This window comes from Pelodiscus sinensis, chromosome 8 (genome assembly GCF_049634645.1).
Source record: "Pelodiscus sinensis isolate JC-2024 chromosome 8, ASM4963464v1, whole genome shotgun sequence".
Taxonomy (NCBI): Eukaryota; Metazoa; Chordata; order Testudines; family Trionychidae; genus Pelodiscus; species Pelodiscus sinensis.
In genome coordinates, this window is record NC_134718.1 from 66,956,059 (window position 1) to 66,969,322 (window position 13,264).

General features: G+C 44.4%; 1 protein-coding gene and 1 long non-coding RNA gene across 6 annotated transcripts in view; both read right to left on the reverse strand.

The window, feature by feature from the left end:
- Window positions 1-2,143: 2,143 nt before the first annotated feature.
- Window positions 2,144-9,391, reverse strand: LOC142830458 (uncharacterized). The gene is made up of 3 exons (XR_012905719.1): window positions 8,555-9,391; window positions 6,032-6,100; window positions 2,144-2,522 (listed from the first exon to the last, which is right to left on the reverse strand). It is a non-coding gene; the product is annotated as an uncharacterized LOC142830458 (long non-coding RNA).
- A 2,227-nt stretch (window positions 9,392-11,618) lies between these two features.
- Window positions 11,619-13,264, reverse strand: part of RBM20 (RNA binding motif protein 20) — a 199,931-nt gene continuing 198,285 nt past the window's right edge. For all 5 annotated transcript variants that reach the window (XM_075935489.1, XM_075935485.1, XM_075935488.1 and 2 more), the window contains exon 14: window positions 11,619-12,881. In XM_075935489.1, coding sequence (XP_075791604.1) covers window positions 12,771-12,881 — 111 coding nt within the window. In that variant the 3' untranslated portion in view covers window positions 11,619-12,770. The remainder of the gene's footprint in view (window positions 12,882-13,264) is intronic.

The window sequence follows — 13,264 nt, forward strand, 5'->3', positions numbered from 1 at the left end:
ATACCAATATGTCAACTAATTCCACTAAGAACAGCTTGTTCGAGATAGTACAACAAGAACACCTCAACCCTGCCTATCTTCTGCTTCCCAGCATTCTTATCACTGATAGTTGCTTTCCTAAACAAATACTAATATACACAAGGGTTACATTTATCAGTATGTGACTCATGTGGCATTGCAGATAGCTCCTGATCCAGGTGCTGGCTGAAGTAACAGTGCTTTTTTTGTGACAGTACTGCCGGGTACGCAGTACCAACACCTCCAGACACAGTACCAGCACCTCCAATCAGAGCTCAACAACTTTTCCCCTAGAGTACCGGGCACCTTTTTTTTTTTTTTTTTTTTTAAAAACACTGGAAGTACATAAACATCCCAGAAAAAGGAAGATGGTATTTGTCCTTTAAAAATCACCACAACCTGTGATAGATAAAATCAAGCCTCACTCTTCCATAGCACTGCCTATCTGAAGAGTGTAATGAACCAAGCTTTGTGCCAACCTTTTGAAGAGCCATTCTAGCATCATTTTACAGATGGGGAAACTGAGGCACAGAGTGGCGATGTGTCTTCAGCCAAGGTCCCACAGCAGGTCCCTGGTAGTGCTGGGAATAAGTTTTGTGGCAGAGCTAGCACTAAGACCGAAAACTCCGACTTCCCATACCTTAACCACTGCACAATATATATAATCCCCCCCACCCACTTTGCACAGAGATGGCTGCATTTTTCATCAGGATCGTTGAGAACATTGTTTAGCAAAGACTATTTAGAGTCCAACTCCGTCGGCAATATGCCCTTGACTGATATAACAACACATGCTCTCCTTATGACAGTGTGTCAGTACCTTGTTTAGCAAACACCATGAATACCAACCAATCCTTTGTGCTTAGATAGCATTCTGAAGCAGAGCATAATTGATACGACTTACTCATGGTTTTAGCAGTTTCTCTGCTGCTCTCCTGTTTTCACCCACAATCAGGGAATGCTCGTATGGCATTTGGCAGATACAAAGACCTATCTAAATGCTGTCATTCTTTTCACTACAGCATGTGTGCAAGGCACTCTCCAGAGCAGAAGGGCCAATACACAGGACAGACTCAGTGATCAACACCAAGCAAAGCTGGGTAAGGAGAAATCAGACTCTTCCAAGCATGAGGTGATTAGAACGTTGATGTTTGCAGTAAATACCAGCCCTTCCTGAGAAGTCATTAGCGCTTCCTCATTTCTGGAGCAGCTCCCTAATGTTCTAATCTAACGTTAGGGGAGACTTATTGAACACGATGTTGAGGTGTTGGTTCTGGATTACTTGGTGCTGTGATATTACTGAGGCCAGGTTTACACTACACCCAGAAGGTCAGCTTAAGGTACATGACTCTATCTACGTAAATAATGTAGCTGGAGTCAGCCTACCTTAAGCCAAGCTTGATGCTGTCTTCACAGTGGGAGGCTGATGGGAGCAAACACTCCTGTCAACTTCACTTATTCCTTGAGACCGTGAGGAGTATCGGCGCTGACCGGAAGCACCCTTAGCATTTGATTTAGCGGGTCTTAACAAGACCTGCTAAATCAAACACCAGAAGATCAATCTCCAGTGCCTCAGTATAACCTTGTTCTGACACACACACAAAAGAAAATGTGTTTTAAGCTCAGCTGGTAGACATTTGTGATTTTAGTCTTCAGGAATGTTAGGTCAATCTAGACTGATGACTGTGAGCTCTGAGGGAATGCAGTCTTGGTTTACAAAATAGCTATAAAACTCATGCATATACTTATACACACAGAGGGTATGTCTAGACTACATGCCTCTGCCGACAGAGGCATGTAAACTAGGCTACCTGACATAGTCAAAGAAGCCGGGATTTAAATATCCCCGGCTTCATTAAAATAAACATGGCTGCCGCGCTGTGCTGGCTCAGCTGATTGTCGGCACAGCACGAGTCAAGACATGGATCGGTCGACAGGAGAAGCCTTTGTTGACCGCTCCTGTAAACCTAATTTCACAAGGCATAAGAGAGAGTCGACAAAGGCTTCCCCTGTCGACCAATCTGTGCCTTGACTCGCGCACTGTGCCAATGATCAGCTCAGCCGGCACAGTGTGGTGGCCATGTTTATTTTAATGAAGCCGGGGATATTTAAATCCTGGCTTCTTTGACTATGTTGAGTAGCCTAGTTTACATGCCTCTGTTGGCAGAGGCATGTAGTCTGGACCAAGAGAGAAATACTTCACCCACAAAGCCACATCTAGTATAAAGGATTCCAGCTGTTTAAGAGTTTAGGCTGGAAAGTGAAGAATACACAATCCTAAAGAAAGTGCAGAGGGCTTTTCAGGACACAGCATGTAATTATCCAAAGTGGACATCAGCAGGGTACCAACGGTTAACTAGTATTGCCAAAAGTGTTAGATTACCTGGCTAACTTTCAGTCCAGATTTGCACAATAGAACAATCTTGTTCCTTGCAGCCGGAATGAGTGGATGTTGATAAGCCTCGCTCTTTGGGATGCCAACTTCAAAAATATAGCATACGGGTCTGAACAAACAAACAAACAAACAAAAACAAAGCAAACCATCCAGTTATTGCTAATAGTAACCGCTTGAACTTGGCTCCAGAAATTTTGCATCATGGGGCTTATCCACTAGTAATCAAGGAGAATTGCTGAATTTATTCAAGAGATCTCTGGGTCATAACATCATAGATTAGGGTTGGAAGAAACGTCAGTAGGTCATCTAGACCAACTCCCTGCTTGAAGCACAGGACCAGTCCCAGCTAAATCACCCCAGCCCGGGCTTTGTCAAGCTGGGACTTAAAAACATCGAAGGACAGAGATTTCACCAGCAACCTAGGGAACCCATCCCAGTGCTTCTCCACCCTCCTAGTGAAATAGTTTTCCTAATATCCAACCTAAGCCTCCCCCCCCGCAACTTTAAATCACTGCTCCTCATTCTGCCATTGGCCACCACTGAGGACAGCCTCTCTCCATCCTCTTTGGAAGCCCCCTGTAGGCAGTTGAAGGCTGCTATCAAATCCCCCCTCACTCATCTCTTCTGCAGACTAAAGAAACCCAGTTTCCTCAGCCTCTCCTCAGAAGTCATGTGAACCAGCTCCTTAGTCTCTGGATGCTCTCCAATATGTCCACATCCTTTCTGTGTTGAGGATGGGGAGGAGGAAACAGGATGCAATACTCCAGATGTTGGCTCACCAGTGCTAAATAGAGGGGAATAATCACTTATCTACATCTACTAGACAGTATTCCTACTAATGCAGCCCAGTATGCCATTAGCCTTCTTGGCACAGTGTCATGAAGGTTAAAGCCTCTAAAATATTAAAGCAGGTGAATATAACAGTTCCTACATCTCACAGGCGCCCCCGTGAGCCTTATGCCAGATTCTAGAGCAATTTCTCTTGTGCGCCATGTTCTAGATTGAATTCCTTGGTCAGACTCCAGGGCTGTGTCTAGACTGGCAAGTTTTTCCAGAAAATCATCTGCTTTTCCGGAAAAACTTGCCAGCTGTCTACACTGGCCACCTGTAAAATCATCAGTGCTTTTCCAGAAAAACTATGCTGCTCCCGTTCGGGCAAAAGTCTTTTTCTGAAAGTGTAGACCGCTCAGATTTGTTTTCCGCAAAAAAGCCCCGATCGCGAAAATGGCGATCGGGGCTTTTTTGCAGAAAAGCGCGTCTAGATTGGCCACGGACGCTTTTCCACAAAAAGTGTTTTTGCAGAAAAGCATCCTGCCAATCTAGTCGCGCTTTTCCAAAAAGTTTTCCATTAAAAGCATTTTTGGAAAATCATGCCAGTGTAGACGTAGCCCAGGAGAATCTCCTGAATCACATCACAATACAGACCAGAAACGTTCAAATGTTGATTGATTTGTCTACTTGTCATGGTAGGTTTTTACATGGCTTCTATTGCCTTATTTTTGGAATGCTGAAGCAATATCTTCCACATATGCAGGGATCAGGGGCAGGAGGAGGTGTCTGAGATTAGGACTAAGTTTAGAAATCATGTGCTTGACAGATTCAGGGAAACAAATGAGTCACAAAAGGAAGAGTGGGCAAAGGTACCGGCAGGCAAACCTGTTCTTGTAGGCCAGAGCTGGGCAATAATTTTTAAAAGGGGGCCACTTCATACATTTCTGAACTGGCCCCGGGCCACCCTGGAAGGGATGGGGCCTTGGGTAGAAGGGGTGGGACCAGGAAACTTCTTGTGCTTCTCCGCCCATAGACCCTGATTGGCCTGGGGTGGGGGTGCATGTGAAGTCTTGTGCCCCGCCCTAGGTGCCTAGAGAGAATCGCCAGCTGTTTCAAAACAGCTGGTGGTTCCCTCTAGGCACTGCAACAGAAGGAGACTTCATGCACTCCCCCTGTGCCCAGCCCAATCAGGACCTGGGGGCGGGGAGAGTGCGTGAAATCCCCCGCCCTCTGCCCCCTCCCTGCCAGGGGCATGCGGCGGCTAGAGAGAACCGCCAACTGTTTTAAAACAGCCAGCGGTTCCCTCTGATGCCATGTGCCCATGGTGGGGAGAGGAGACTTCACATGCTTCCCCCCCAGCCTGAGGTCTTAATTGGCCTGAGGGTGGGGAAGCGGCAGGGTGGACATGGACTGGATCCACTGGGTTGGTGGGCTGGATGCAGCCTACAGAGGCTGTCGTGCCCACCTGTTCTAGGCTAACCCAATCCTTCCCTGAATGATCTTGCCAAACAGCTAACTAGAATCCCAGAAGTAATAAATATAGAAATATATAAAGTACAAAAGAGAGGTTGAAGGACTAGACTCGCTCAAACTTCTTCAGCTTGACTTGGATCCTGGCTTTGAGTGTACGTCTAGACTACAGGCTTTTGTCGATAGAAGCTTTGCCGGCAGATACTGTCGACAAAGCTTCAGTCGACAAAGAGCGTCTAGACTACAGCCAGTGTCGATGCAAAGGACAGTGTAGATGCAATAATGCCTTCTGTCAACAGAACTCTGTCGACAAAAGGCGTTATTCCTCGTAGAATGAGGTTTACAGCCGTCGACAAAACTGCTGAGTTCTCTCGATGTTATGTCAACAGAACTCAGTGGCAGTGTAGATGCAGGTATAGTTTTGTTGACAAAAGTCCACTTTTGTTCACAAAACCCTGTAGTCTAGACACACCCTGAGTGTCTAAGTCAACACAGATAGTCCCTTGTGTGAGAACCAATATCAACTAGGAAGTGCTGACATGAACTGTAGGATCACGCCTGGCTTGATCATGCTGGCCTAGCTTGTCCTTGGAACAAACATTCATTCAATGCTGACTTGGAGAGAAACACATGAGCTGTTGATTCACCAGGGTGACTTCTCGGCTTTCCTTGGAGAGCCCCCATTTCATGATTGGCCCTGCTTGGCTTACATGATCAGATGAGATCACAACACTTAGGTGACTGCAGAAATGTAGTCAATCATCTTTTTAGCCTTACTTTTAAAGCAAAGCTGCCATTTGTTTCTGTGTGCACACTCATACTTGCTAATGTCCCTTTCATCGTAGCCAACAGTGTTGGAAAAGTGCCAAAATAAAGACTGAATTTTCAACGGTGCAAACAAGTTGGATTGCACTCCCGCCACGTAGGCATTAAGGGAGTGGAACTGAATAACTCGACTTTCAAAACAAAATGGTTAACACACCTAAAATATGGCAATAGCCACCGAATCATTGAGATGCATGCTCCAGAATGTTAGCAAAAGGAATCATGTTTTAACCCAGTGTCAAAATTCTTTTTCAAAATCTTTATTCGAACCACCAGCTGGGAGCCATCCCAGAAAAAAGAACTGAAAGTGTTTGTACTTAATGAGTATTACCCCTGTGCTGCAGTCACAACTCCAGTTGTATTTAAAAGAGGTTAAGCCAAAGGACTGGGGAGTAAACCTTAATTCTAATTCCTGGCATTGCCACCGATTCACAGCATGATCATGGGCTAGTCACATTGTGCCTCAGTTTCCCCTTCAGTAAAATGGGAGACAGTTTTATTAGTTATTGTAATAGTATGAATCATAATACATTCTTTAATTATGCTCTCTACCTTCCTGTGCAGACAAATGCTTTCACATTCTTTTTCCTGGCTCCACAGCATGGCCACTCGCTTTCATACCTATAGAAGACAAAGCCCAGAGTATTGGAATGGTCCTTATAAAATTGGGATATCTGGTTGTCCTAAATTCCCACAAGGTACCGTGCCTATTCCATAAAATTGGTAATATACACATTTATGATGTCACGATACAGTTCCAAAATATATACCCAGTGTATATTTTTAATGTGTAATTATATTCTGAAAAGCTACTCCATAACCAGGACAATGGGGTAGTACAGACATATTATCTACAAGAAATCTGGTTTCTGTAGCATGAGTTTGTATTTCAAAGTCAAGCTATAGGCTTTGAACATCATCAACTTTTGCCACCACAAACCCAGCCAGATAGAATCTCCAATCACAACTTTGTGTAATCATTTACTGTAAAGCAGGTGGGAAATCATTCTCAACTTACCTTTCCTGTTTTTTTCTTCTTCCAATCCTAGTCCACTCCTTTGTCCTGTTTTCCCAATTCTTTGAACAGGTTAAATACAGTAAGACTTATAGATTTCCCCATTGCTTTTGTCCTTTCAGTTTACTTTAACTCTTTAGTACTGTAGTTATAACTCTATAGTATTATAACTCTATAGTAAAGAATGGTTACTTACCTTTAAACTAAGTATGAGAATTGCATCCAATTCTGGGGCCCCCATTACAGAAAGGATGTGGGCACATTGGAGAGAGGAATTTGGGCTTATTAGTCTCCAAGAGAGAGAAGTGAGGGGGGAATTTGATAACAGACTTCAACTACCTGAAGGCGGGTTCCAAAGAGGATGGAGAGAGGCTGTTCTCAGTGGTGACATATGACAGAACAAGGAGCAATGGTCTCATGTTGCAGTGGGGGAGGTCTAGGTTGGATATTAGGAAAAATTATTTTACAAGGAGGGTGGTGAAGCCCTGGAATGGGTCATCTAGGGAGGTGATACACTCTCCATCCTAGAGGTTTTTAAGTAATAGCTTGACAAAGTCATGTCTGGGATGATTTAGTTGGGATTAGTCCTGCTTTTAGCAGGAGGGTTGGACTCGATGACCTTCTGAGGTCTCTTCCAACCTTATGAGTCTATAATTCTTCATTAAGCATTTTTCTATGTGGATCCCATTTCTGGTGGGTGAAGTTACTCAGAGAAAGGGTTTAGTCAGTGAAAGAAGAGGGTGTGATAGCTCCTTGAGGAACCAATAGGGAAAATGCTAGAGGGGAGTATGATCAACCAAAGAGATGCAGCAGGAGAGCCAGGGAAGACAGTGTCATGAAAGCCAAGGAAGGAGATGGCAAAGCAGATGAGTGTAATCAACACAGCAGAGGGAACAAGCAGGATGTAGGTGGAGTAGATGCCTTGAGTGCTGACTAGAAGAACAGTTTCAGAAAGTGTGGATGGGAATCCAGGATGGGTTGAGGAGAGGCATTCAAGAGACTCCAGCTGTAGATAGCTCACTGAAGGTCTGGAGGTGAAGTGTAGGATGGGAGATAGAGGGACAGTGTTTGGAGGGGCAAGATAGGGTTAAGGAATGGTGTCAGTCATAATTACAAAGAACCAAAAGGTGTCAGTTTCAAGATGAGTACTTCTCAGAATCTGACCGGTAGTAATCAGTTCCACCCACCCACCCACCCACCCACACACACACACACACACACTTTCAAATCCATTCCCATCACACCCCAACTTGACATTTCATTTAGTTGAATGGGCCTTTCCCTTATTGAGAAAAAATTGGCACAGCCACCAACCACTAGTTATGCTCTAAAATTCTCTTTATTAAAATTCTTTTTAAGAAACACAATCTGAAACACTTTGCAATCAGTTGCACAGATCAGTTAATAATGGTGACGCCTCCTACATAATTCAACAAGTTCTAACAAATTCCAATTGTTTACAAGCCAAAACTTAAATTAACAAGATTCTATAAGCTCAATAAATAGTATATCTGGTCCAGTTCAAGTATAATTAAACAAATCACAGCCTTGATAGAGTAGAAAAACCCTGAATATAACCAGCCTGACACTAATTTAGTGTTCAAGCCAATATTAAAATGTGTCAAGTCTTGTGGGGGCAAAGTTTAGATTTTTTTTAAAAAAATTTACCTTGAAGAAAGCAAGTTGCATCGTGACATTAAAGACTATTTGAGATGAGCAGATAAAAACACATTCACTGTTCAGAAAGGCTGCAGCCTTTGTGAAATCTTTGGTTGAGACATGTTGAAATGATTCATAAATATCATGGAAGCTCTTCTTTAAATAATAATAAATAATTTTTGGTTAGACTTGAGACGGCCTGGTGCTATACATCAGAAATGTAAATTGTTGAAGAACTATGCCAACTAGAAAAATACTACATCTTAGATTTTAAATATAGCTAGTCAAAAGAGAAACAGCATATTTTACAGCAGTTGAAAGAGACAAATAGCTTCCTGTACAGGTGCATTGTCTCTCAGCAGAATAGGTATTAGAATGATGTCTAGGAGTTAAATGCCTACCAGCATCGTTGTTATGGGTTGTTCTGATGGAAAGAAATTACATTGCAGATCTCTATTTGTGTTGGACTGAAAGTTGATTGCACAGATTGTTAGACTAAGGCCACGTCTTCATTTGCCGAGCCAGAGATCGATTTTCTGGCATTAGATTTAGCAAGTCTAGATAAGGCCTGCTAAATCAATCGCCGAGGGCAGCTCCAGTTGGCACGGGCACTCCTCACAGTCATGAGGAATAAGGGAAGCCGATGAGAGCATTTGCCCCCATCGGCCTCCCTCTGTGAAGACGGCGCCAAGCTTGGCTTAAGATAAGCCAACTCCAGCTATGTATTTTATGTAGTCCCCCCTGAAAATGCCTCAATCTGCTCGCAGTTGTCTGCTTGTGCAAATGCAGATGTGTAAGCAACTATTGTGGATGCCTTTCTGGAGACTCAAACATTTGGCCCACAGACAGCAATTAGGCTAGAATCACTTCTTGGGCTCTGCCAGTGGAACCTGGATTTGCAGGCTGTCAGAGTAGGACATGCCACATCTAAAGGGGTGTCCCCACAGCTGGATGAGAGCTGTGCTGGTTCAGTTTGGTTCCTGGGCAGCCCATCAAGCCTCCAACCTTTAGAGCCCTGGCTGGAAATTAAAGTGTTCTTCCTCAGGCAAGATCTCTGGGAACGGGGCTGCAACATACTGCTACCAACCTGCTGCAAGGTGGGCTGCATCAAAGAAAATCTGGGCCTTCATGTTTGGGTATGTCTACACTAGCCCCCTAGTTGGAACTAGGGTGGCTACTGTAAGCATTTGAAGTTGCAAATGAAGCCTGGGATTTAAATATCCCGGGCTTCATTTGCATCTTGCTGGGCGCCGCCATTTTTAAATCCCCGTTAGTGCGGACTCCGGTGCCCGCAGCTACACGCGGCACGGAGTAGGTAGTTCGGATTAGGCTCTCTAATTCGAACTACCGTTACTCCTCGTGGAACGTGGAACGAGGTGTACCGGCAGCTCGAATTAGAGAGCCTAATCCGAACTACTTACTCCGTGCCGCGTGTAGCTGCGGGCACCGGAGTCCGCACTAACGGGGATTTAAAAATGGCGGCGCCCGACAAGATGCAAATGAAGCCCGGGATATTTAAATCCCAGGCTTCATTTGCAAGTTCGAATGCCTACATTAGCCATCCTAGTTCGAACTATGGTGGCAGTGTAGACATACCCTTTGATATTTGGGGGAATAAGTTGAATCATTTAAATCGGACAAGGAGCTTATGGGCAATCCAGTGTTAGTTGTTCTACCCCCGCTGACCAGAATGGGTTCCCTGTCACCTTCTGCTTTCCCCATTTGTTTGCATCCCCCTGTTGTTTCTCACAGTGAATGATGATAATGAGCTCTTTGGGGTTTGGGAAAGCTTTCGTTACAGTGCTAAGAACAATGGAGCCGGAGCCTCTCAGAGCTGCCGCAATGAAGGATAATAATGATGTTCTTCATACTTGAGTATGGCTGGAGAGAAGTTGCTAGAGGCAGGGGATTGGGGCACTCTTAACCCCTTCCTCCTACCCACTTTCAGCGTCACCTTGTGATGTAAAAATCTACCACCACCAGCTGAGCGCAATAGTTCCGGAACGGTCTGGGATACAAAAATTAGATGCTTGTGTAACACCAAAAGGTAGAACCAAACCTGTGACCTCGGAAGTGTAGTGCATGAGCCTCTACAGCTTGAGCGAAAAGCCAGCTACTTCTTAACTAGGGCTGTAGAGCAAACTAATTCTCTCTCTCTCTGTAAGTGGTCTAAGTACCACTACATGGGGCAGTGAACCACGCCCAATAGATGTGAGTTACACTTGCATCTGGGGTGAATCTGCCCTCCACCCCATAAACCCATATTGTGCTAAGGCAATGAGAGTAATCCTTCGCAGTCACTCTGTGCATCACTACCCTAACAGCTCTGCCTTGGACAATAACTAGAGAGAATTTTCCTCACTTTTCATGATTTTACACCTTGCAATACAATTTTTTGCTCATCAAATCTCATCCAAATGCAATAAGAAATCTTGTAGCAAGAAGAATTTGCTTTTCAATATTTTTTTTCTTCTGTTAAGTGAGGAATAAAAGCCATGTTTTAAATAAAAGATGAGCCCAAATCCTGTCATACCTGAAATCCCTGAAGCTCAGATTATGCCTAAATATTGCATCTTCTCTTTTTTCCCCCCTCTGTGATGCACCAAGCCCAAACCTGGGATCCAAAGACTCCACGAATTTTGGAGAAAAATGAATCCAAAGTTTCAGCTTGCACCCAACTCTGGTTGAAATAAATGCTATGCCAGCACCAACTAATTGAAAGGGAACTTGCCAAACAACACAATACAACTAGGAAAAATTATATTGCGATGAAACAATTTTCAGAGAAAGAAGAATATGGCTGCTAGTGCAGGTGGTATGGAACAGGTGTGTTGGTGAGAGCAGTTTTGTCAGACTGACCATTTTGCATTATTTTGCAACAATAATACTGCTCTCTATGATGGATATGCCTTTTTTGGAGAAAAAGTTATGTAGGTACTCAAAGTCCTATTGCCAGAGATGTCAGTCGTCCAATTGATGTCAGAGCAGAGCAAAGAGTGGGGGGAAAAAAATCTGCAAATTGTCCTATTCCCATTTTTCAACCAAATCTCAAACATTTCAAAATGTTTCCTATCACTTGCTTGGAGACTGCTTGGCAAGTGAAAGGGTTTGTGGTGCATTTTGTAAAAGCATAATCCCAGGATCAAATCTGGCAGCAGTTTTAGAAGATATTCAGTTTGCTATACAAAGCCCATTGAAATTAACCCAGAATAGTGCACTTCAGTGGGACTTTATATTATATTAAGCAAACAACTCTGAGTACAAACAATACCATATAATAATATTTATAGTTGCTGGCGCATCCTGTGTTCTCAGTACAGCATTCTCTGAACAGTTCTTACCCGTGCCATAAAAATTCAGGGGAATGACTACAAAAACCTATTAAAATAACATTAAGAGTCTGGCTTATTTCCATAAAGACCAGGAAATTGAAGAGTGCCAAGATTAGAAAAATGTGTTTTAACCCCCCCCCCTCCCCGGTGAGAATGGAAAACGAATTCTACGGGTTACATAAGCTAAAAGGGTAGCCATTATACAGCTTTGTGTGTGAGTTTAATCTAAGACACAAGGTGGACACACTTTTAGAATTTTCCCAAGGAATATTCCAAACACAGAAATTGCCAAGGAGTATCCAGCCCACGGGATATAAATCACTGGAGAATGGAGAAAATTAACTTTCAGTCTGAACTAGAGAGAGGGACTGTGACTTCCTCTATCTTTGTACATCCTTGAATAGATGGACAACACTCAAAACATTAAAAATCCATGATGATTATCATCATCCAGCCTAGGTGCACATATCCTGATGCCACTGGGTGCTACTTTTCCAGGGGTGGGGAACCTCAAGGGGCTGGATGTGGCCCCTGGCTTGTCTGGATCCAGCCCCTGAGGCTCAGGGCTCCCCTCCTAGCATTGAGGAGCCTGCGCCTATTGAGGGACTGGAGCACATAAAATCTACTAGCCTGGGCCCCAGTAGGCTCTGGTGTGGGAGGGGAATGTGGGGAGTATCTTTCTCCTTCATAGTCAAGGGCCACGTCAGTCAGGATTTTCCGGCTTCTCATTTGTGAAAAAATCAGCCCCCAGCTGATTTTTCCGTGGGTCGGTGGCCCTTGACGGAACAAAGGTTCCCCACCCCTGCTTTATGCCATCTAACAGCACTAGCACAATGGTTTTAGGTCTCTTAAACAAGGCCTATTGTTCACTATACTAATGAGTGAAGGGACTTAAACCATCTTCATGTTAAGAGCTTAATTCAGGGCGTTTCCTTTGCGATCATTTCCACTGGAGGATACTAAACTCTTCTCAATTCTCGGCCTGACCTAGCGTGTGGCATCTGCGAATCCCTGAGAATTCTGCGTTAGTAGAGGAAGCCGCTCCCAGCACACTGAGTGGGAGAAAGAATAGCTGCGCTTGTTACAGACACTCCAGCATTGCTTCACCGTGGGAAACTATTTCAGGCATTATGGGTTTTAATGGCACCTTGGGCAAAGACGCATGGAACATGTTGTTTCGTGTGCTTTCCTTCCTCCTGCACAATGCAAACTGATCATTTCATCATGTAGATCAACCCTGAAATGTCAGCATTCACTCATTTACAGCTCTTCTAGTTCAGTGACATCATAGCTTTTTCTTCTCAAAGTGGGGGACAATTCCCGTATCACCCTGTGGCAGGTGGCTCTCTTCTTCATTCATTTTCAAACTCTCTTCTGCAAGCTGGGATAGATACTTCTGTGGCCAAAGAAAAAACAAGAGGTGGCATTAGGAAGATTGATAACACTCAACACAAAGTAGAGAAGCAAAATCCTGTTTAATCAGCTAACGAGGGGTGTGGGTCCAGGCTGGGTGCTGTGGGAGGGGCTGCTCTGGTCGGGCTGGACCTGCTGCGTCGTACACTGCTCCAGCCCGGCCGGACCACTGGTTAACTGGTAAGCATCACCCAGTAAGGGTAAACCTCGCTGCTGGGGGAGAGGGTAATCAGCCCCAATTTTCCCCCGGTCAGCCAGAGCATGCTTACTTGGGGGAACATGAAGGGGTGTGTTCGCATCTTTTGCACCCCCTCTGCACACAGGCCTGCATTAACTGGTAGACAGGCTGTTGGGGTTATTGCACCT